At 34.9% G+C, this 26,521-nt stretch overlaps 1 protein-coding gene across 1 annotated transcript in view; it reads left to right on the forward strand.

Annotated features, from left to right (window-relative positions):
* LOC147063960 (phospholipid-transporting ATPase VD) overlaps positions 1–26,521 on the forward strand; it is a 314,315-nt gene that overhangs the window by 250,284 nt on the left and 37,510 nt on the right. Inside the window, exon 3 of the mRNA XM_085959028.1 lies at positions 17,895–18,099. Coding sequence (XP_085815154.1) covers positions 17,895–18,099 — 205 coding nt within the window. The remainder of the gene's footprint in view (positions 1–17,894; positions 18,100–26,521) is intronic.

Raw genomic sequence — 26,521 nt, forward strand, 5'->3', positions numbered from 1 at the left:
GTTTCCACTGGCATCCGAAAAGAGTGCATACCGCTATAGCGAATTTTGTTTTTCAGTTTAACTGATTGTATGTGTGTATATAATTTAGATTACCATTTTATATAAGTTATCAACGGGCAGAGCTGTTGCCAGATTCCGTCCACACACGTGCCCAATTGACCACGCAGACCAATGACATTATTAATGGACAACGCACTCAATACAGTAGCTAGCAAGTCAATTCGCGCATAGCGACATTCGCACATGTATAGGTAGACGTCACGCAATTTCCATTATGCGATATCACGCATCAGGAATTTATAGCAATATGACCTTTATTGTAATGGCGTTAGAACAGTGTTTCTAGTGTCAATGTTCATTTGAGCGAACCCGTTCGAAACGAACTATTCGGCAGAGCCGACAAAAAGTGAGTGTCATTTTATTTTCCAGATGCTTCATCCATTGACGCAGACTTATCAACCGAGGCCCACTTTGAGGCATTTGAGAAATTTGCAGTGTGGTATGGAGAAATCTGGATTCATCTGTAGAATCATCATCGAATTCAAATCTTGATATTCAGTATGCGGACACAGAGGGCACTTAATGTCACTGAGACAGTCCAAACCTTTTCTCTTCCCTCTAAATTCTTTCTTTAATTTCCACGTTGCATTTTTGTTACATCAGTCCCGTGCGGCTCCGTATCGGGATAGTAGAGTGAGCACACATATTTTCTTTTAGACACATTTTAAGCATCATGGAAGGCGGGCCTGTACCTATATCCACGGCTGTAGGTACACTGGGAACCTAAAATCATTTCGCACCTAAGCGAAGTTTGTTTGGATCCAGAACACCTACACGAATAACAATTTATGTGATATTGATCTGCGACTCACAGATTAGGCAATCATTATGTTCACTACCCCACTACGGAAACTTACAGTACCTTCATAATATAGGTACACTAAACTTTCTATATGATTTACCTGCATACCTTATCCATCTCTGAAGTCGTATGGCACCGATTCGAATCCCGCATCTGGCAAAATAAAATATTGTTTATTTTCAACGTGTGTTTGAATGAAGAGCATAGAATAAATGGTTTGAGGGAATACATATCAAGGTAACCTGCACTCTGTGGCGGTCTATATTAGCCTGAGTTTCTCTTGGACAGGAATTGAATTTTAACAAAGTGAGTGATACGTTGTTCACCAGGCAGACCAAAGTTCGTCAGAAATAGAATATTTTTCAATAACCCGAAATAGACCATCTTTCATTGAACGTTATTATAATAATAGTAATAAAACAGCCACGTTTTCGTCCGCTCTGTATTTTAAGCGCCACTTGATTTAGAGTAGGTATTGCTAAAATAAGCTCATTTCAATTTATTTTCAACTTCTAGTAAGTACACACTGTTCTGAAAATATATCAAAATAATTTAATAAAACGATGTTATTTTAAAAAAATGTATTGTAAATCGTAGTGTCTTGTGTGTGTTTAATTGTTTTCAAAATGTATTCTTCTTAGCTGGAACATTTGAACACCATACGGCACCTCCAAGCATACCTGCCAGTCTTCTTGCATAATTCCAGGTCATACCAACATATCGTAGCTCCGCCGTATACTTACATTCTATAGATAGGATCTATAAGAATCCGGTAGGCTTGAAGAACAGGCAAGCACTGTTGAGGTTCTCTTCTGAAATCTGCAGTACGTGGCGAAGCCAGGTCTAACGTCGCCTTTCACGCTTCTCTTATCTCATCGGTACTCCTACACCGCACACCCAGTATCCATCGCAAACATCTATTCTCGAAGCTCGGTATACGGTTGCTCTCAGAGCCTTCGTAAGGTGTCACGATTTCCTACTGTAAAGATCACAGAACAGATAATAAATAGAATACCGATAGGCTATATTCGATACGCCGCATATTGATGCAGGGTTTTTGAATGTGTCAGTGTCCTACGAAAATGAAGCACGCATTATGCACTTGCAATAGTGTGTGTAATACTCCAACATTAAATGAGCGTAAATGCATAAACCGAGAGCAGTTTTCAGTATTCGACGTACAACGCATTGTTGACACGTGTGTAAGTTTAACCCGGATTCTTCCTTACTTAAGTCGGTAACCTGCTATCGCCTTACCCGTTGGATATTTCAGTTCCCATTATTTCTGAGTTACCTGGTAAAGATGCACCGTCAGAATGCAAGCGTCGAATGTACGCGACACCTGTTTTTGCCCGAGTCTCAATATGTACCTACTGTTTTACAGATTCATCCGTTCGTAATTCTTTATTTTAGAATGAATTCTTCTTCTTCATTATGTAAGAAAAGGTACGAGGGTGGGTCAATAAGTCCTTAGAAAAGCCGACAGGTGGCGCGACTAGTACTGTAAGCGGTTTGTTTTCATGCAGCGGCACTACCGATTCAGTATGCTGCGAAGTTTCAATCAGATTGGTCGGGTTGTTGTGTGTTTCTCGTACATTTAAAAAAAAAATTTGCTTGTGGAAAATGGAAAAATGGAAAATGGAGAAAATTGAGTTTAGAGTTGTTATTAAACATTTTAATATAAAAGGGTTAACAGCAAAGGAAATAAAAAATGAGTTGGATTTAGTTCACGGCATATCTGCTCCTTCACTTGCAACTATTTATAACTGGTTAAATGAATTTAAACGTGGTCGTACATCAACAAAGGATGAACCACGCTCAGGACGTCCTGTAGAGGTGACTACACCAGAAATGATCAATAAAATCCACGATATGGTGTTAAGTGACCGAAGATTAAAGTTGAGTGAGATAATTGAGGTTACAGGGATCTCAAAAGGTAGCGTCATTTCTATTTTACATGACAAATTGGGCATGAAAAATATTTCTGCAAGATGGGTGCCGCGTTTGCTCACAGTCGACAATAAACGCAATAGGGTGGTGGCCTCTAAAGCCCTGTTGTCGCTCATGCAACGCAATCCGGATGAATTTTTTCGTCGCTTTGTGACTGTAGATGAAACATGGATACACCACTATACTCCCGAAACGAAAGAACAGTCAAAGCAGTGGATTGCGAAGGCAAACCATGTCCAAAGAAGGCGAAAACCGTAAAATCAGCTGGTAAGGTTATGGCTACTGTATTTTGGGATGCACGTGAAATTATTTTCGTTGACTATTTGGAAAAAGGAAAAACAATAACAGGGGACTATTATGCATCTTTATTGGACCAGCTAAAAAACAAAATTGAAGAAAAACGGCCTCATTTAAACAGGAAAAAAATCCTCTTTCATCAGGACAATGCCCGTGTTCACACATGTTTACGATCAATGGCTAAAATTGAAGAATTGAAGTTCGAATTGGTCGACCACCCACCGTATTCGCCAGATTTAGCCCCCAGTGACTTTTTCCTTTTCCCAAACTTAAAAAAATGGCTAAGTGGACAACGTTTTTTTTCAAATGAAGAAGTCATCGATCGGACAAATGCTTATTTTGAGGACCTTCCGAAAACTTATTTTTCTGACGGTTTAAAAAAAATTTGAGAAACGTCTAACCAAGTGTATTGAGCTCCAAGGAGATTATGTTGAGAAATAAAAAAAAAATACAAAAATAAAAACTGTTTTAATGCTTTTTTCTAAGGAATTATTGACCCACCCTCGTATTAATACTTTTTTGTTGGCCCTAGTTGTAGTGTAAATTAAATTGACATTTTTTTTATAATGTGTCGTTGATTCTGCAATTTACCTGATAATAATTTTTGTTCTATTTATCAATGTGAACACTCCAGCTGAGCAGTAGTATTAGTATACAGCCTATAATCTACCTACACCTAGGCAAGTTTCATTTATCGCTTATTTTCAATTGGTATTATAAAATAAATATACCTATGATAAAAATATGAAAATGTTTATTATTTATTTAAGTATTATGGCATTACAGCGATTGGCCAATTAGCCATAATAGGTAGTATAATTAATAACACGATTAATATTATAAAATTATTTCTTTACTTTGGGTATTTTTAACTTTGGTAGGTATATAACGAAATATTATTTAATATGGATTAAGTTTACATTCATAATTTTTAGCGCAGTTATTCTCAAAAGTTATCACTAGCATATTTCCGTTATTGTCATTGGTCCAAGTTAACACGGAAGGCATTCTATACGCAAAGTGGTTATCGATAGCTATCTACAATAATTGGTAAATTCGTAATACGGCGAAAGTTTAGGTTGGTAGACATGTCTGTCAAATTCGGGTGTGATCGTGTTGGCGGAAACGCCCGAACCCAAGAATTTTGTATTGACACATCAGACATATCAAAATAACCTACAGTTTTATTAGTCATGTCATTACGATAGCAGCACAAATGCAGTAAAACAAATATGTTACTAGTAGCTGCTACTAGCCACTCGATATTTGACAGCTCGCCGGGAACTATAAATTAAGACGGCGGCCGTGACGTAATCATATTTAAAAACAGTCAGATCTTGCATCTTAATTCTCAATATGTAAAATTGACGTACTCTGTCTTGCTCAAAAGTTAATACAGCCAAGAGAGGGGCTGTTAAAAGATGGCACTTTTTGACAGTTCATATGGTTAACTTGTTTACATAATTAACCGCCTGAATACGTTAGAATAGCCTCAGTCATTGCAGAAGTCATCCGAAATTCCTACCGAATTCCAAATAGCTTCCTTTCAAATTGTAAAGGTTTGGGCAACCAAAATTATTATGTACCTACATCGAGTACATTTTTTTTTTTTTTAACTTTTATTAGTTATGCACCCTTCCAAATTATTTGGTTCATTTTTAAAAGGTAGGTAATTAATTTCTAATTCAGTGCATACGTTTTATTTTAAAAATAATTATTAATAGTGATATAAAATATTATTTATATAATGGAATAGGTATAGGTACCTACTTACTTTTAATCGGATTTAAGTTATGCCTATTTTTTATATTAAAACGTCGGTATTTATTTGTATTATAACAGGATCGTCAATATTAGTTGATATTTATTTATGTTTTAATGTTAAGTTTAACAAATCATTAAAGTAAATTATCGGTAAGTAATAGATATCTTTTATTGTATACCCTAAAAGAATTATAAAATTCTCATCAGTCATCAGGCTTACAATGACGTATGGATCGAAAAGCTGGAGTTTATCGAAAAGGATCTATAAACAACTGCACATTTTTTAAAATAAGGTTGGTTTGAATTATGTGAAGATACTACGTCGCGAAGAAAGTGCAACCACCAAGAATTATTTGCAGTATATATTGATCACTATTATCATTCCCATTTAAAAATGGGACGACTCCGTTGGGTAGGCCTTGAAAAGATGCACTGAATCCCCGAGGTTCATGCAGTTGCAGCAGGGAACTTGCGACTGAAGACGTTTCAGTGATGTCCAAGTCCTACTTTGGGCCGTGGTGTTGAATCAATCAATCGTAACTGTGTAAATTATTAAAATGTAAGTATTACTAATAAGATATTGAAACATTATGTAGGTAGGTACCTCTATGTATCGTAGTTAACCCGATTTACTTGTATGTAGATATTAGGCAAACTAAGCACTTTTTCTTTGTCAAAGGTGTTGAAGTGTTAAGCGTTTTAGTGTCATGGCTTTTAAAATGTCACGTATAAAATTTTAAATGGTTGTCACACGTTTTTACAGAGTATTTATTATACCACCCTGCCAGTTCTAAGCGAAATAAATGAGTTTTGAAATATAAATCTGTAATAACGTTATTATTTTGTATGGATTTAGTGATTACTTGGTCATATAAAAAACAAACACTCAAGAGGTAAATTCTTCTCATATTAAAATTGAATGGAAAACGTTTGTTCACATTATAAACTACATTTAAGTGGATGTGGAATATTTTTAGTTAATGCTATGGGGGGATGTGAGAAAGTGATAGCTGGTAAAATTCCGAATTAAAATTTAGTAGATGTGGTGGAAATTATGAATGTAAAAATCGTTAGAAATTGACAGAAATTTGGATAAAATTGTTATTTTATCTGTGCCGACAATGATTTCGACTATCTTTTTCCTATCTGTCGCTGCTCTAGATAGGGGTTAAGTGCTGAACTGAAGTCGGTCTTTGAGATTCTTGAGTTGGTACATTTGGCTTCCATTCCTCTCTTAAATGATGAGATGTAAAAGAGGATATCTTTCGGGATGCCATGATATAGTAAAAATACGCCAACATCCTAGTATTTATTTCTTTGGTTATTTCTTCGGTATTTTTCATCATCGACATTCATAACTTTGTCTTTATTGTACGCACATATTTCGAAAGCTTCATGTTATCCGAGCGTTGTTTCTGTGAATATCCGCGCCTCCTGTTTATACAAACAGGAGGCGCGGATACTATACTATACAGTAGGACCGAAAAGATAGGATAGGTAATTACAACTTACTAGTCCCTGGTTTATAATTTCAGTCCCAGTTATCATACAGAATCCAATCTATTTATATACATACCTAACGAAATGTGCTCTCTCCAAGGACAATCCGTTCACTTCGCAGGTTCTATCGTAATATTATATCAGAGATTTAATTCGGTCATTGTTAATTTTATTAATGTGTTGTCTCTTTTAATATTTTTATTTATTGTTGAAAATGTCCTTTTAACCTTCAAAGCGGACGTAACAAGGTCTTGACGTTATTCAATTGTGTGGATTAAGTGGCTACATAGTATGTAATATTATATAATATTTATTTAATTAATTAAATATTTAAGAATGTTTCCACTTACATAAACATAAGTCTGAAAAGATTTTCTATCGTGAGAGGTGGGTTTAAGGACTTTTAGGCATATATTATTTATTTATTTATTAAACAAAACATTCTAGACATACCTACATACCTACTTAGACTCCAGAACGTTCACAACATGAGATTTGACAAAAAGCTGGTTTTGATCAAGTTATATAAACATACATACTTGTACGTATAGCTAATATTACACCCTCACAAGAGAGAAGAATAAAAAATACAATGTTATGCAATAAAATAATATTTTAAAAGCAAAATACACAGCACACCACTGAATTCACTGAACATGATTGTCTTTTGGGAGCGCATTGACTAGTCTTGAACCCCTCGCTAATGGTGCCTAATAAGCTTGACACAAGGAAAGGGTTTTGACCTAGAATAGGTCATGGCTTCGTCCATGCAGGTAATTGGCAGGCTCATATAAATTCAAATTCTTTAGGACGCCATGATTGCAAACCACCCCTCGAGGTAGCAGGCAAAATTTTATTAAGAGCAGAAGTGACCTACGAAAGTCAAGAGAGTGAAAAGCGAGCATGCCTTGTAGAAAGGCAGTCGGAAAATAATCATTTCACGAATTATCGAAATGATAATGGTTATAAATAAATGTCTTAAAATAAAGACATCGGAGAAATTTCTTCAAGACGTGCTCTAAAATAAAGTTGTAGGAAAGGTACGAGGGTGGGTCAATAATTCCTTAGAAAAAAGCATTAAAACAGTTTTTATTTTTGTATTTTTTTTTATTTCTCAACATAATCTCCTTGGAGCTCAATACACTTGGTTAGACGTTTCTCAATATTTTTTAAACCGTCAGAAAAATAAGTTTTCGGAAGGTCCTCAAAATAAGCATTTGTCCGATCGATGACTTCTTCATTTGAAAAAAAACGTTGTCCACTTAGCCATTTTTTTAAGTTTGGGAAAAGGAAAAAGTCACTGGGGGCAAAATCTGGCGAATACGGTGGGTGGTCGACCAATTCGAACTTCAATTCTTCAATTTTCGCCATTGATCGTAAACATGTGTGAACACGGGCATTGTCCTGATGAAAGAGGATTTTTTTCCTGTTTAAATGAGGCCGTTTTTCTTCAATTTCGTTTTTTAGCTGGTCCAATAAAGATGCATAATAATCCCCTGTTATTGTTTTTCCTTTTTCCAAATAGTCAACGAAAATAATTTCACGTGCATCCCAAAATACAGTAGCCATAACCTTACCAGCTGATTTTACGGTTTTCGCCTTCTTTGGACATGGTTTGCCTTCGCAATCCACTGCTTTGACTGTTCTTTCGTCTCGGGAGTATAGTGGTGTATCCATGTTTCATCTACAGTCACAAAGCGACGAAAAAATTCATCCGGATTGCGTTGCATGAGCGACAACAGGGCTTTAGAGGCCACCACCCTATTGCGTTTATTGTCGACTGTGAGCAAACGCGGCACCCATCTTGCAGAAATATGTTTCATGCCCAATTTGTCATGTAAAATAGAAATGACGCTACCTTTTGAGATCTCTGTAACCTCAATTATCTCACTCAACTTTAATCTTCGGTCACTTACCACCATATCGTGGATTTTATTGATCATTTCTGGTGTAGTCACCTCTACAGGACGTCCTGAGCGTGTTTCATCCTTTGTTGATGTACGACCACGTTTAAATTCATTTAACCAGTTATAAATAGTTGCAAGTGAAGGAGCAGATATGCCGTGAACTAAATCCAACTCATTTTTATTTTCTTTGCTGTTAACCCTTTTATATTAAAATGTTTAATAACAGCTCTAACCTCAATTTTCTCCATTTTCCATTTTTCCATTTTCCACAAGCAAATTTTTTTTTAAATGTACGAGAAACACACAACAACCCGACCAATCTGATTGAAACTTCGCAGCATACTGAATCGGTAGTGCCGCCGCATGAAAACAAACCGCTTGCAGTACTAGTCGCGCCACCTGTCGGCTTTTCTAAGGACTTATTGACCCACCCTCGTATCTAGATAATAGAGTCATATTCAAAAATACGCCCATCGATATCTTACTGCAATCAGGTATGTTGTTTAAATCGATTTACACTCACCATTATATTCTCTAATGCTGGCAACATTCTTTCCATAAATTAATATAAAATATGTTCATGTCACAAAAAACATATCCTTCTATCAAAATATTGTGTTTTAGTCAGTAAAGTAATTAATTTTGAAACATTAAGCTCACGGGCGATAACATTAAATTTGTTTGTAGTTTTCAATAGTTCAAGGTAAATTTATATTTATAACACACTTTTTTGTACATAAAAACTGATATCGGAAGTAAACAATCTGTTTTCGATCAACAAAATACAGTCGTCTATACTGTATACCTAGTCTATACAAATGGACGAATTAAGATATCCAAGAATGCTGTGAGTCAGTGTCACCAAGATATGAAAAACAACAGCATCCCAAAAAGAGTCAAATTTCTTCTATGGTATTAAGAATTAAGGCTATACTTCAGTTGAGGCACGGTGAGATTAAAGGTGAGGAGATTACAATTAGAGTTGGGTATTTCGCGAGAAAATCTCAATCTCGAGATTCGGGATTTCCCGAAATGATGAAATTTTGAAATCTCGAGATTCGGGATTTCCAGAAAAGAATTCTCGAGAAATCGGGAAATTTAAAAAAAACCTGTAAAAATCCTAAAATCAATCAAATCAAAAACAGACAAACTCCACAAAAATATTTATTTATTATTTATTTATGTAAGAAGACAAACAAAATAGAAGTAGGAAAACAAAAATAATTCAAAACATAGCTTATTAAAATGGAATTTAAAAAAAAAACACAGACTGTCAATCGCTGCGCCTGACAATCACGTACGCTTTTGAGACATAAAATTCCCTGATGTTGCAAAAATTGCGCTCATTTTGAGTCGACGTTGGTTTGATTGTGTTAAATACCCCGATCAGTCCTTGAACGTTTTGTGTTTTCTGTCCACTTTTTTCATATGGAAAATCGTTTTTTTTTCAATTGATATTTGATAATAAAGAAATCCCGAATCCGAGAAAAGATTCTCGAGATCCGGGATTTCCCGAAATGTTATAAATTTCAATTCTCGAGATTCGGGATGGGAAATCTCGAAAATTTCTCGAGAATTCCCGAAACCCAACTCTAATCACAATATCATAGAGTTTTGTTCTCCTAAATTTAGGGTCACTGATCTGTATTTATTTTTTCGTCCCTATGGCCTTGTCCAGGTGGATCGATTTGATTCGCGCGTAAAAACTCGCGCGCATTCCAGGTACATGTGACCTCATTGAGCCGTCCACATGTAATCGCTGCGTATCACTTCTCGCATGCGGTCGAGTCGAGGTGCAGGTGACCTCATTGAGCTGTTCATATGCACTCGCGGCGAGACACGTGTCATTTGGACAAGCTCTATGATAGCATTTATTTTCTTCGAAAAAGTATGCTGACAAATCATTGTATATAAAACTTTTCAAAATCATTTCACTCGTATGGCGGCAGGGTGTAGACGACAACATAAAAATATTCGTACGATAAACGGGATGTGTTTATGTTATACCAACCCAACAAAATAATAATAATACCATGTCACTACTGTAATAAGTACTAATAATGTTGCTTATAAAACTAGAAATTGTATATATTTAATTGTACGGTTTTAACTATTAACCTAATTCGAATGGGGAGAGCTATCACGTAAAAATGACGTTGCAATTATTGTAATGTCACGTTTTCAACATTCTGCATTATAATAAATACAATATACTGACGGTGTATTGTGCAGTTGTTGCCAAATATGGGATATGTCATAGCAACTTTTCCTTCACATTATCATTAACATAAGTTTGTCAAAGAAGCGTGAGCGTTGATCAATAATAATTATGTAGCGCCATATTTTTCACTTTTTGTGCTGATTTTTTGGATAATTATTATTTATTTTCAGCACCACTTTTTGCATACTTGTCGAATATTATTTTTTTTGTAAACTTATCATAAGTATCTTACACTACAGTTACGTCCCTAGGCACGTGCTGCTTTTATGCAGAACTTCATTTTTAGTCTTCAGAAGTATGTGCAAAATTATTAGCAATATACATGTCATAATAATAATGATGATAAGAGAGTTTATACGAAATCTACTCTCAAAAAGCGGTGATTTTAGGTAGTTTGGAGGCCCCTTTATGATTTTTTAAACTGAGGTGTCGGTAGTTTCTAAAAAAGTGAACGCATCTCCGCTTTGTGGAAAACATCCACTGCTTTCAACAGTGTAGTGATCTCATTCGCTCTTTCATTTGCCGCCCCTTAGCGATGTATGACCTGTTTACCCCCACGGGACGCCTCTGAGTAACTACGAGGGTGGGTCAATAATTCCTTAGAAAAAAGCATTAAAACAGTTTTTATTTTTGTATTTTTTTTTTTATTTCTCAACATAACCACACTTGGTTAGACGTTTCTCAATTTTTTTTAAACCGTCAGAAAAATAAGTTTTCGGAAGGTCCTCAAAATAAGCATTTGTCCGATCGATGACTTCTTCATTTGAAAAAAAACGTTGTCCACTTAGACATTTTTTTAAGTTTGGGAAAAGAAAAAAGTCACTGGGGGCTAAATCTGGCGAATACGGTGGGTGGTCGACCAATTCAAACTTCAATTCTTCAATTTTAGCCATTGATCGTAAACATGTGCGAACACGGGCATTGTCCTGATGAAAGAGGATTTTTTTCCTGTTTAAATGAGGCCGTTTTTCTTCAATTTTGTTTTTTAGCTGGTCCAATAAAAATGCATAATAATCCCCTGTTATTGTTTTTCCTTTTTCCAAATAGTCAACGAAAATAATTCCACGTGCATCCCAAAATACAGTGGCCATAACCTTACCAGCTGATTTTACGGTTTTCGCCTTCTTTGGACATGGTTCGCCTTTCGCAATCCACTGCTTTGACTGTTCTTTCGTCTCGGGAGTATAGTGGTGTATCCATGTTTCATCTACAGTCACAAAGCGACGAAAAAATTCATCCGGATTGCGTTGCATGAGCGACAACAGGGCTTTAGAGGCCACCACCCTATTGCGTTTATTGTCGACTGTGAGCAAACGCGGCACCCATCTTGCAGAAATTTTTTTCATGCCCAATTTGTCATGTAAAATAGAAATGACGCTACCTTTTGAGATCCCTGTAACCTCAATTATCTCACTCAACTTTAATCTTCTGTCACTTAACACCATATCGTGGATTTTATTGATCATTTCTGGTGTAGTCACCTCTACAGGACGTCCTGAGCGTAGTTCATTCTTTGTTGATGTACGACCACGTTTAAATTCATTTAACCAGTTATAAATAGTTGCAAGTGAAGGAGCAGATATGCCGTGAACTAAATCCAACTCATTTTTTATTTCCTTTGCTGTTAACCCCTTTATATTAAAATGTTTAATAACAGCTCTAAACTCAATCTTCTCCATTTTCCATTTTTCCATTTTCCACAAGCAAATTTTTTTTTAAATGTACGAGAAACACACAACAACCCGACCAATCTGATTGAAACTTCGCAGCATACTGAATCGGTAGTGCCGCTGCATGAAAACAAACCGCTTACAGTACTAGTCGCGCCACCTGTCGGCTTTTCTAAGGACTTATTGACCCACCCTCGTACCTACTTACATATTTGTGAACAAATGTACATATATAATCATGGATATAGTTTTATAATGCAGTAAACGCGTAGCTGTGTGACGTCAGATCTTAATTATTTAATATTGTTTGGTCAACTTTGTTGCACAGATCTAATATTCACCTAACGTTTTTTTTATTATTTATTTACATCCATAACATAACGATTCTCAATAGAAAGTTGTTTAAAGATAAGTCTATATTTCTTAGTAAATCATAATTTCATTACTTTCGTACATATACCTACATAACATATAGACAGAATAATATTTTTCATATATTATAGTTTCCATAGAGATCGAGAGAGGATAATTTACCTCAAATTTACCCGAGATGGCTGGATGTGTGATTAATTTTTTTACGATAAACTAGTCAAAATTACTGAGTACCTACCTAGTTATCGACTGCGCGATCGATCAAACTAATCATTGTTGGATTGGATATTGTTTGAAATTAAGAACGAAAGAAACAGTGCATTTTTTTAAATTTAGAACAATTTATTTTATTCTGCTTGTATCAAAAGATTTTAATAACATTCCATTTTCAAATGCTGGTATAATTCTAAGATGTTGAAATAATCCCTATGAAACTAAGCGGATTTTGTTTACTTAGGTTAATTTGTAACGTGCGTGCGCTGTTTGTAAACAGATAATTTTGTAGCAAGCTTCATACTATCACTAGTAGAATTATTTGCCAAAACCACAGAATTATTTTTTACCCTTGCACATTAATTATACTACATTTTTTTACCTACTTGAAATGGACCATCATTATATTATGTAAGTATACGAATTAACTTACAAAATAAGTAACAGAATCAATCTAGTAGTCTTTGTCTCTTTTTTAGAGTAAGTACGACTTAGTCTTTTCTGTTTGCATATTTTTTAATCTATCATTCACCTGTCGTCAGCAAAACACATTTGATAGGTATCTCACCAACTATCTAACGTTTGCCCCACATACAAATTGCACCCAATTGACAGAACGACATAACATTATATTATACACTCTATTATGAACCGCCACAGTAGCGGCCGTCTAATCCGCGCGGTCTTATTACAGATGCAGTGCAGTAATGGCTTTGATTGTCCCGAAACGCCTATTCATTACGCCATAAATGGATTAAGTCCATTCTCCGACTGTTACGTTGGACTTAATGCGTTATACTTTGATACACACGCTTGCAACATGCATTTTGTACGTTTTGTACATCGGAAATAATGCGCCGTATAAAAAAGTAAAATCATCATATTTGTGCCACTTTGCTAATTAATTGATCATGGTGTGGATACTAGCCGAACATTAAAGCGAGAATAACGATGGCAAAATCTAAATCTACTGAATTCCCAATTATTTGTGTTGTTGTTGTTCAACTGTTTAAAGTGATTACCAGTGATTCTCAAACTTTTTCGTACCACGGCCCCCGAAATCAGAAAAAAAATCAAGCCTCCCAAAAATTTTAGTCTTTATTGACCAACAGGTCTTTAATTACCATTAATTATTATTATAGGCACATTTTTATTAAAAATAATAGAACATTTTGTTTACTTGCTTGTGAAGCAAAAATTAAAAATAAAAAACAAAAATTAACTTCAAATTATTACAGCTGTAGCCTTCAAAAACAATGTAATGAGAGGGGTGTGATTGCATAATTTTACATAATAAATCAATATCCGGTACAATGTTTGAAATGCTAATTCGCAGGGTTTGCTCCAAAGAATCCGTTAAAAGACACGACCTGTATTTATTTTTTATTACCAGTAGTGATGAAAATGCTGTTTTGCATAGGTATGTTGTCGCAAAAGGAATTATGATTAACAATGCTGCTTTTGCGATTAATTGATTTGCTTGCTGTCGCCTTATCCGAAATTCTGCAAGAGTTCGTTCATTAAATTCGTGGGTGGGCCCGCAGTGGAGTAGTGGACTGAAATCTGCTTAAAATCCATAAGTTCAAATATCCGCTTATCGGTTAAATTAAAAAGTTGTTTTCAAATTGTGTTTGGAGCCAATGGATCGAGCGAGTGGTGAACAGTCATTCCCCTGTACCTACGATTTTATATTTACCTTTCATTCATTGCATAGGTTATAAGAATCTGCCGTCTTGTGTATTAATAGTCTATGTACCTATTACAGATCTGTAACATAATATTTCGATAATGATATAATAATTCTAATTTTATATTATTATCTATTAAGGATAGCAAAAGGTACCCTTTTCATGTATATAAAAACAATATACTTAATTGACTTCTAGAATGTGGATACTATTGTACAAAATGAATTTGATACCTACCAATATAAACACTACAGTTTTATTTTTCCGAACACGCTGCATGTGGTCATCTCTACATGCAAAAGGAAAATTACGTGACTGAATATGACGGTTTGCGTTTTCACCGTTCTTGTTTTAATTCAGTTGGGTTACACTTGTATTTTTTATTAGCTTATCAATCACCTAAAATTGCCGTCTGATTGAAGATTGTTACTTCGATACGTGCGGTTTTTATTTACTGATATTCAAATGGTTTTAAGTATGTAGGTACATACAGCACATATTACATATTATATAGGTACGTATGAAAAAAAAAAACAATTTTCCCATTCGTCTGTTGAAGTCATTAGTTTTTTTTGTGCTAAAAATATAATTTTCAAAAATGGAATGTAAGTCATTTCAATACAACTCAATGATATTACATACCCTGTGTATTATTGAAAACACGGTCAGCAGATTTGAGCGTCGAACGTCAGTCCAAATTCAAATATGGAATATATTGTATTATGCTCACTATGGAAAACAACAGACCAAAGAGTATTATTTAAATTTCGAATGTTCTAGATTTTTACCCTTGCATGTTTCCGATGTAGTATAATATACTATGTATATAGGTAGGTACATACAGAATGTATATTATTATTTTATCACGTTTCACGACATATTCATGAACGAACGTTATTATTTGTCAGTTTTTCCATATTCAAAAGTGGAACACTGCTGACTGTTTTCTTATTATGTATGAAGAAAACCACTTTTACTTTATGCATTACGTGTTTATAATGAAAAATGGCTCTTTATCTGATGAGGTCATATTATTTTGTTGCAATTATTCATACATATGGATCTACTTTCAACATTAATTGTTATCCGATCGCTGCATTCCAATACTCACTGGTTCTCGTATTAATTAAAAATTGTTTTGTATAATATCATGTACTTAGTATTTTAGGCAAACCACAGAACAGTTATTAATAAATATAATACGGATAGGCTATACCCCGATCCACTACATTTTGACGTAGACAGCTAAAACCAATACACATTGTTAAGATAAATAATTTATGTAAACAAAGCAACAGATTCCTTACCAGAACGCGAGCCACCACTTTGCGGAATGAAAAAAAAATACACGATTACAATTGTGTAATAGGTAGATGTATGTAATAGAGTCGCCCGTAAGTTATTTTCAAAAGTGGCTTCCACAGAACAGACTAGTAAATATAATTCAGATAGGCTATACCCCGATACACTACATTTTGACGCAGGGTTTTGAATGTGCGAGTGTCCTACGAAAATTAACAGACGTGCAATAGTATGTGTTGCAACCCAATATTGAATGAGCGTCAGTGGCTACACCTTTGAGGACAAGCTTTGAATGACGTATTCTTGACACGTGTTTAAGTTTACCCCATATTCTTTCATACTCGAGATTGGTTGCCTATTAGGTACTCCACACCCGTTAGGTATTTCACACAGAACAGATAATAAATATAATTCTGATAGGCTATATTTATACCAATACAGGAAATTTTGATGCAGGGTTTTGAATGTGTGACTGTCCTACGAAAATGAACCACGCATTATAGATGTGCAATAGTGTATAATGCACCAATATTAAATGAGCGTCAATGCATAAACCGAGAGCAGTTGTCAGTATTCGACGTATGACATAGTCTAATTTAATTAATACCAATAAAGTAAGTTTATTGTCTTTAAAGATCGGCAAAATAATAAGTAGTGTTTAACGACCATGGATTTCTACAAAACAATTATTATTTGATGTTTTCAATATTTATTAAATATTTTCCATTTTTTCCTAGTATCTGAAGTGCTATAACTTAATTTAATAGGTATGTTAAAAAAGAAATATAATTTGATGTTTAAAAAAGTATCTCCACAATGATGAGTTTATTTATCTTCCTTCGTCTGTGAGATAGATATAAAAAATATTTTGATTAGAAAGCACTAAATATTATAACACGCAGTCTCAATGTTTACTTATTTTTTTGGCACCGCAATGAATGGTTTAATTACTCATATTATATCCAATATATTATATTACGAGTACCATTGAAATATTGACTACTACTAGACCGTACATATTTCTGACAGTTGACAATCGCAACACGAGTCGAGCTGTCAAAGACGTGCGATTTTGACACTTTTCTCTTTGATTTTTTTTTGTTTTTTATAAATTGAATCGTCTTTGCCAGTATTACTTTCTATATCTGACACCTAAGACGAATCCGGATTATTATTTGTGTGAATTTGAATCACAGAGGCGATTACACGGTCAGTTTTTGCGATGATTCAAACACAACCGACAGGTAGGACAGAAAGAAGTTTTCACAAATTATCATTATTTTTTAATCCGATATTTTGCTGAAAAAAATACAGTCACAAAACTAATTTAACACAATATAATAATATGTCATTAATTAATTATTACATGAAATGTTATGTTATGTTGATTTTTTTTAAATGTCATTAAGGATAATTGCGGCTTTACATCGTATTAAAAGCCATACATGTATAATGTATAACACCTGTCATCAGCATGTTAACCTCTCGTAGACTTTAATCAAGATAATAAAATCATCAATTTGCATTATTCTTTATAAGGAATAATGTGGAAAACAAAGAATAGTCTATTTCTTTCCTTCTTTATATTATATTTTTTTTCATAGAATTCTTGCAAAGGCTTTATAGAAATAAAGGCCCTGAGATTCATCGCAGGCAAAACCTCAGAGAGCCATGATTGGGTGAACATTTACCACCTCCACTCTTCCTGGGCCTCCGCTCTTCTTCTCGAGTCGATCACTCATATAGCTCGCAACTCTTCTCTGTAGGACGTAGCCATCAAGACACCGAAGTTGTCGTAGTTTTCCTGCATTCCGTTTCCCTTCTGGGCATGGAGGCATTGTGTCGATGCTTATTGTTGTCACGTGGCTGGCCCATCACAGACGTCGGGTTTTGATAAATCTCACGACGGCAGGCTCATCGAAGAGCTTATAAAGCTCATGATTGAAGTGACGTCGCCAGATGCCATCCTCGCAGATAGTGTCAATAATCTTTCGCAAGATTCTACCCTCAAACTCACGCTGATTATGAGAATCATTTGTAGGTAGTTGTTATCTACGTCTCTGAACCGTTTCAACAATATGTTATGTAAAACTGTATTCTTGGATAAAATTTCTCTGTAAAAATAATTTATTTTTCTTTTGCCCACAGTTCGGTGGACAGATACAAAAAGGTGCTATGGAAGGATGTGAGGGTGGGTGATCTGGTCCACCTCTCCAACAACGAAGTGATCCCCGCTGACATGGTACTTCTCAGGTCTTCGGATCCAAGCGGAGTCTGCTTCCTGGACACGTGCAATTTGGACGGGGAGTCGAACCTGAAGCCGCGACAGGTAGCCGCTGGATTTCAAGAAAAGGTATATTTTTTTTTTTAAATATATTTTTTAACCATGTTTGCTCATAAACGGATCGTATTGACCACTACAGAATGCAGGTGATATTAAAAGCTTTTTCACTAATAATGGTTGTTAGTCGTTTGCCAAATCTATTGTGTTCTTGCACCGTTGTACTGGAAAACTCGTGATTGAAAACCATAGCTAAAGTCAGCGTGGATGCAAATACAAATACGTTTTTCGTCAACAATTATGTAAATACGATTCTGGGATCTCATCTTACTCATTATTTTGCATGCGACCATTGTCTGACAAGACTTTGTCTATTTGTATAATTAATATAAAATTGAACGGAAAGTCCATCCAAGCAGAGTGTTGGAGCGGAGCTCTGAGCAGGAACACGGAGCACTGGAGCATGGGATTTTACCCGAAGCAGGAGCGGAGCCGGATCACCGAAAATTTGTAGTGCTCCACTGCTCCGGATGTTTTACTTTATTATTAAATTTTCGTCCTAATTTCCTTTCATCCAATGAAAATAGTATATTTTGACACTTTGCAACACTGGAATTATTTTAAATATGGCAACACTGCCGAGTGATAAATAATCTCACTTTTTTGACAGATGAGGCAAATAATGAGAGACGATTTGCTGCCGGAATTTTGTTTAATAGTTGTCATTGAACTAAGTCTACAATTTACAGATGGTCTTGGTTAGTTTTTTTTTTAAATTCAATTAAACACTTCGAAACCACGCCATAATAGATAATATAAATCAAAAAATAATCGTCTTATCTATAAAATATCTAAAATTATGCCATTAAACCATACATAATTTTGATGTTTTATAGATAGAACAATATTTTTTATCTACTATGGTTTGGTTAGGCAGGGCTTGAATTTAAAAAAAAACTAACCAACAGCATGTGAAATAATTATTCTTAATTCAACGAAAACAAATAAGAATGAATTGCGCAATATTTTTTCGAATCGCTCATAACATACCAAAACTATTATGGTTTGGTTTAGACAAGGTTTAATGATTTTTAAAAACTAACACCATCTGTAAATTGTAGTCTCATTTCAATAATACGAATGAGTGACAAAGTTTAATGTGCACTATTTATGTCGAATCTTAATAGCCTACCTCCACCTTTCGCCACTGGTGTACGACGTGCATAATGCGAATGCCTGCACCGCTATTTTCATTTGTGTCGTTGATCTGTCATCGACTTTCAAATAAAGTCCCATGCGCATTTCAATTTTCATTCTTTGGAAAATTTCAAATTATATTACATAAATTATAAGGTGTGGTAGGGGCATATCAGTGTATTTATAATTTTAGGGTGTTTTTGATGTTATTGTCCTAGTGGTGGATTCATAGTGACAGTGAATGCGTTATTACCAAACGCATTGCAGCTGTCAAGTGCTTGTTTTAACCTTTAACACAGTAGTGTATAATGTAATAACTAATTATTGTTATGTAATTAATAATTGAGGGAAATATTTATTCACGGCCACGGGGCGAACTGGTGCACAGTTCCTCTATCAATATTCAATAGTCCGCACACAGGAGTCATGAAATCTTTGACATGTGGATGTCGTTAGCCAAAGTGATTTCGTAGAAACTGCGTAATAATTGATGAGACATGCACGCTCCGTTGTTTCACTGCACTTGTAACCGCACAACACGGCCGTGCATTTTTCATCGCCCAGCTGTGCGGGTCGCGGCTTGTATTGAACACGACCTTCAATAATCTATACACATAACCCATCGTGTCATACACCAGTAAACATGCGATCAATTTATTTACCTATTAATTTTAAAAGGTGTATACAAAGATAATTTCTTCGGAAGACGGAATTTTTCCAGGCTGCATTTACGCTTTTATACACTGTCTTAGAGGCCATCCATGGACTGAAACCATATGCGATTTAGATCCGTGTGCCATACTAAATTAATGATTTTTGTTCATGAAAATATGTTTTCACTAAATTTGTAAGTGTAAGTGTATGGTATAAACGGATACGATCAGATGCTTATAATATAGTTTGTGAAAATATATTTCCATGAACAGAAAAGATAAGCTTAGTATGGCACACGGTTCTAAACCGCATACGGTTTCAGTCCATGGACGGCCTATTATTCTTTTCGAGAAAACTATTTCCTAAATTGCTTAAGGCTGTACATTCGTCACAAAATAACCCCGTGATGCAAACGTGCGGACTGTAAATATACACAATATTATGCGATTTCTTAATCTATGTTTTTCATCGATTAAATAGATTCGTATTATAGTTTTCTGTTTCTATTTTCGTGCTAGGTAAATAATATCCATTGTATTGATTTATTTAAGAGCAAGAATAGAGTTTTTAAGTCTGAATTTAATGCCTGCGCTTAAAATTACTATCCGACGTGTGAAAATTTCTGCCGCAAGTAATTTTCCCAGTATGTGCAATTATTCATGGTTTAGCATTCGAATTTCAAAGTAATTCAAAAACAAAATAGGTTATCAATGGTCAAATAATGTTACTACTAGCTGAGCCAGCTGGCTCTCGCCAGTCTGTCTCGCTAGGTCTTACAGTCAGCTTTTCGTCATAGTGACTTGGTGTTGGATTTTATTATAATAATTGTAAAGTGTGCCATAGTTTTCCCTTCGGGATGGATTTTCATTCACGTCAGACAATTGATAATTTATCTGATTTGTCAGTTATACGATCTGCATGTCGTCACTGCCAATACAAATTTGGAGTCATGTGCGTAGTCTATTCTGGAGTCTGGTCTTCTCAATATCATCTGACATCATTTCAGGCTGCTATCACCGATATCACCGATCACCGATTGCTACCACTGTCATTTTAATTTTAATACAATATATGTGTAGGTATGTGCATTTAAATATGATAAATAATTATACATCTCAATCGTGATTCTCATAAATAGCGATCCAATAAACGCGAATATTAATCTCTTTCGGGTCCCATTTACATAATAGAAAAAGGTTAGCAGCATAAAAAATAAATTTAGACATTTTGTTTCATTGTCTATAAAAAATAAATGCTTGGAGCCATAGAATATTATTTTAAAAATCATATTTTGTTTTAAAAATTAACCTTATAAATATAGTTTCCCGGTGCGGGACATTCATATCGAGACAAATGTTGATAAATAATGAAGCAATACATATTATATCTGATAAGAATAGGAATTTATAAGACCTAAAGATGTGGAATCAGCTTAAAAATGCCTTCATCCAGCAGTGGATTGATACAGGTTGATGACGATAATGACGATATAAATGGGTAGGTATATAAAATCACAAATTTAAAAAAATATTGCAGTTTATATGACCAAGAAGAGTAGAGTTAGGTTGGGATAACCTTCATCCTGCAGTGGATTAATCTTGGTTGACGATGATAATGACGATATTATGAATGGGAAAATATAATATCAGCAATTTTGATAAATATAGCAATTCATATGACCGACAGAAATTCAAACAACTTAGAGAGGCCTTCATCCACCGGTGGATTGATTCAGGCTCATAATGATAATGGAAATATAAATATATATAATATAATATCACCGATTTTGATAAATACAGCAATTCAAATGACAGAATGGAGTAGAATCAGGCATGGGAGGCCTTTATCCAGCAGTAGATGGGTTCAGGTCAATGATGATAAGGATGATAGAAATAGGTATAATATAGTAGTAGAATCAGGTTGCGGAACTCTTCATCCAGCAGTGAATTGATCCTGGTTGATGATGATGATGATATGAATATGTAGATAAATGTAATATCACCGATTTTGATAAATACAGAAATTCATATCACAGAAAGGAGTAGAATCAGGCTAAGGAGGTCTTTAAGTAGTGGATTGGTTCAGGTCGATGATGATGATGATGACGATATGAATATGTAAATAAATATAATATCACCGATTTTGATAAATACAGAAATTCATATGACAGAAAGGAGTAGAATCAGGCTGGCGAGGTCTTTATTAAGCAGTGGATTGGTTCAGGTCGATGATGATGATGATGATAATGATGATAATGATGATATGAATATGTAGATAAATTTAATATCTCCGATTTTGATAAATACAGCAATGCATATGACAGAAAGGAGTAGTATTAAGCTATGGAGGTCTTTATTAAGCAGTGGATTGGTTAAGGTCGAAGATGATGATGATGACGATATGAATATGTAGATAAATATAATATCACCGATTTTGATAAATATAGCAATTCATATGACAGAAATGAGTAGAATCAGGCTAAGGAGGTCTTTAAGTAGTGGATTTGTTCAGGTCGATGATGATGATGATGACGATATGAATATGTAAATAAGTATAATATCACCGATTTTGATAAATACAGAAATTCATATGACAGAAAGGAGTAGAATCAGGCTGGCGAGGTCTTTATTAAGCAGTGGATTGGTTCAGGTCGATGATGATGATGATGATAATGATGATAATGACGATATGAATATGTAGATAAATATAATATCACCGATTTTCATAAATAAATACAGCAATTTATATGACAGAAAGGAGTAGAATCAAGCTAGGGAGGTCTTTATTAAGCAGTGGATTGGTTTAGGTCGATGATGATGATGATGATGATGACGATATGAATATGTAGATAAATATAATATCACCGATTTTGATAAATACAGCAATTCATATGACAGAAAGGAGTAGAATCAGGCTAGGGAGGTCTTTATTAAGCAGTCATTGGTTCAGGTCGATGATGATGATAATGATAATGACGATATAAATATGTAGATAAATATAATATCACCGATTTTGATAAATACAGCAATTCATATGACAGAAAGGAGTAGAATCAGGCTAAGGAGGTCTTTAAATAGTGGATTGGTTCAGGTCGATGATGATGATGATGACGATATGAATATGTAGATAAATTTAATATCTCCGATTTTGATAAATACAGCAATGCATATGACAGAAAGGAGTAGTATTAAGCTATGGAGGTCTTTATTAAGCAGTGGATTGGTTAAGGTCGAAGATGATGATGATGACGATATGAATATGTAGATAAATATAATATCACCGATTTTGATAAATATAGCAATTCATATGACAGAAATGAGTAGAATCAGGCTAAGGAGGTCTTTAAGTAGTGGATTTGTTCAGGTCGATGATGATGATGATGACGATATGAATATGTAAATAAATATAATATCACCGATTTTGATAAATACAGAAATTCATATGACAGAAAGGAGTAGAATCAGGCTGGCGAGGTCTTTATTAAGCAGTGGATTGGTTCAGGTCGATGATGATGATGATGATAATGATGATAATGACGATATGAATATGTAGATAAATATAATATCACCGATTTTCATAAATAAATACAGCAATTTATATGACAGAAAGGAGTAGAATCAAGCTAGGGAGGTCTTTATTAAGCAGTGGATTGGTTTAGGTCGATGATGATGATGATGATGATGACGATATGAATATGTAGATAAATATAATATCACCGATTTTGATAAATACAGCAATTCATATGACAGAAAGGAGTAGAATCAGGCTAGGGAGGTCTTTATTAAGCAGTCATTGGTTCAGGTCGATGATGATGATAATGATAATGACGATATAAATATGTAGATAAATATAATATCACCGATTTTGATAAATACAGCAATTCATATGACAGAAAGGAGTAGAATCAGGCTAAGGAGGTCTTTAAATAGTGGATTGGTTCAGGTCGATGATGATGATGATGACGATATGAATATGTAAATAATTATTATATCACCGATTTTGATAAATACAGAAATTCATATGACAGAAAGGAGTAGAATCAGGCTAGCGAGGTCTTTAAATAGTGAATTGGTTCAGGTCGATGATGATGATGATGATGACGATATGAATATGTAGATAAATATAATATCACCGATTTCGATAAATACATAAATTCATATGACAGAAAGGAGTAGAACCAGGCTAGGGAGGTCTTTATTAAGCAGTGGATTAATTCTGGTTGATGATGATGATGATGCTGATGATGATATGAATATGCAGATAAATATAATATCACCGATTTTTATAAATACAGGGATTCATATGTCAGAACGGAGTAAAATCAGGCTAGGGAGGTCTTTATTAAGCAGTGTATTGGTTCAGGTCAATGTGATGATGATGATGATGATGGCGATATGAATATGTAGATAAATATAATATAACCGATTTTGATAAATACATAAATTCATATGACAAAAAGGAGTAGAATCAGTCTATGGAGGTCTTTATTAAGCAGAGGATTGATCCTGGTTGATGATGATGATGACGGCAATATGAATATGTAGATAAATATAGTATCACCGATTTTGATAAACACAGCAAATTCATATGACAGAAAGGAGTAGATTCGGGCTAGGGAGGCCATTATCCATTATCCAACAAGTCGATGATGATAAGATGGATAGAAATATGTATAATATCACAAATTCGTTAAACCAATAGTAGTAGATTCAGGTTGCGGAACTCTTCATCCAGCAGTGGATTGAACCTGGTTAGTGATGATGATGATTATGATGACGATATGAATATGTAGATAAATAACATTAGAAATTCAATACTGTCAAGAATACAATCAACGTAGAGACGCCTTCATCCAGCAGTGGATTTATTGAGGCTCGTGATAATAATGGCATTATATATAGATAGGTAGATAATAATATAATATCACTGATTTTGATAAATATAACAATTCATGTGTAAGTAAGGAGTCGAATAAGGCTGAGGAGGCCTTCATCCAGCAGTGGATAGGTCAAGATTGATGATGATAGGGATGATTAAAATAGGTAGATATTATACAATATGACTCATTTTGATAACTATAACAATTCGTATTAATTTCTTTCATTGTTTGCAATGGCAACTTTGTTAGTTTAATATGACTATATTGTGATCTATGGAAATTAGTAGCCTAGGTAATTATTCAATAAAAAAAAGTGCGTTACAGCCACAAAGAAGTATTTAAAAAAATCAAATTTGGAATATCATGGTATCTATGAAATGGCGGACAGTGGCGCACGCTGCTGTCAAAAGATATTATACGTAGTGAATTGTTCCAAAGTTATGGTTTTTTCACCAGGAAAAAGTGCGCCAATGCCTACATTACGATATTTGAATACAAATAATCGAATCCGTTTGTCAATTAAAGGATTAGAAGGTCTTAAGCGACGAAGACGTCATTCTGCTGTACGTTAAATGAAATATGGCGAATCGTATACGGTATGTAAGAAAATATCGGATATAAACGTCACGTACATGTAAAATTTCTGAAATGTGTTCAATTCAATCGGTAGATGAATCGGTAGAATATCGAAAATGTCGCTTAAATGAGCCGTTAGTGCGTTTTCCAAAATTTCTTAGGATAATAATATATAGGAGAATTGCTGAGCCAGCTGGCTCTCGCCAGTCTGTCTCGCTAGGTCTTGCAGACGGTTTGGTAGTGTTGGTATAATTGTGAAGTATGCATAGACGACACCATAGTTTTCCTTTCGGGATGGAATTTCATTCACCTCAGACAGTTTGACATTTCGCTGATTTGTCAGTTTTACGATTTGCAAGTCGTCACTGCCAACATAAATTTGGGGTCATATGCGTAGTCTATTCTGGAGTCTGGCTTTCACAATATCGTCTGACACCACCTCAGGCTGATAGGCCTAGCGGAACAGCTGGCAATCGCCGATTCCTACCAATGATATTTTAATAGAATATAATAAGTTTATATATTGCACTTTTTCATTCATACTTATTTGTTTTCGTTGAACTAAGAATACATATTACACATGTTGTTGGTTAGTTTTTTTATAATTTATTAAACCCTGCCTAAACCAAACAGAAGTAGTTAAAAATATTCTTCTATCTATTAACACAATCACTGCTGAACTTTTAAATACCTTTTAATTACCACATTTCAATAACACCTTAATTATATCTAATGGCAAACTACTCCAAACGCGCCAGTCGCGGTGTTAGCACTAACGCAACGTCTTAGTGTTGTGTGCAACTCAAACGTATAACCAAAAAAAGACATTGTCTACGAACATTTTCACACACGGTTATACGTTTGAGTTGCGCAAAACGCTCAACGCTGCGCCGAACGCTGCCACTCAGGACGTACACCTACGTGGGCGAAGTCGGCGCGGAGCGGAGCGGCGCTCGCAACTCAAATGTATAACGAAAAAAAGACTGTCTACAAACATTTTCACACACGGTTATATGTTTGAGTTGCGCGCGCCGCTCCGCTCCGCACCGACTTCGCCCACGTAAAACACCCCGTAAATGAGTTACGCCCACGGTGGCCGCGCGGCTTAAGCGTTAGGCTATAGCGCCGTGGGTCCCAGGTTCGAATCCTGGGTCTGGCAAGGACACATATTGTTTTTCAAATCGTGCG

The sequence above is a fragment of the Rhyacophila brunnea genome, unplaced genomic scaffold, assembly GCF_057557595.1.
Source record: "Rhyacophila brunnea isolate RB1 unplaced genomic scaffold, BYU_Rbru_1.0 scaffold_8, whole genome shotgun sequence".
NCBI classification, from domain to species: Eukaryota; Metazoa; Arthropoda; class Insecta; order Trichoptera; family Rhyacophilidae; genus Rhyacophila; species Rhyacophila brunnea.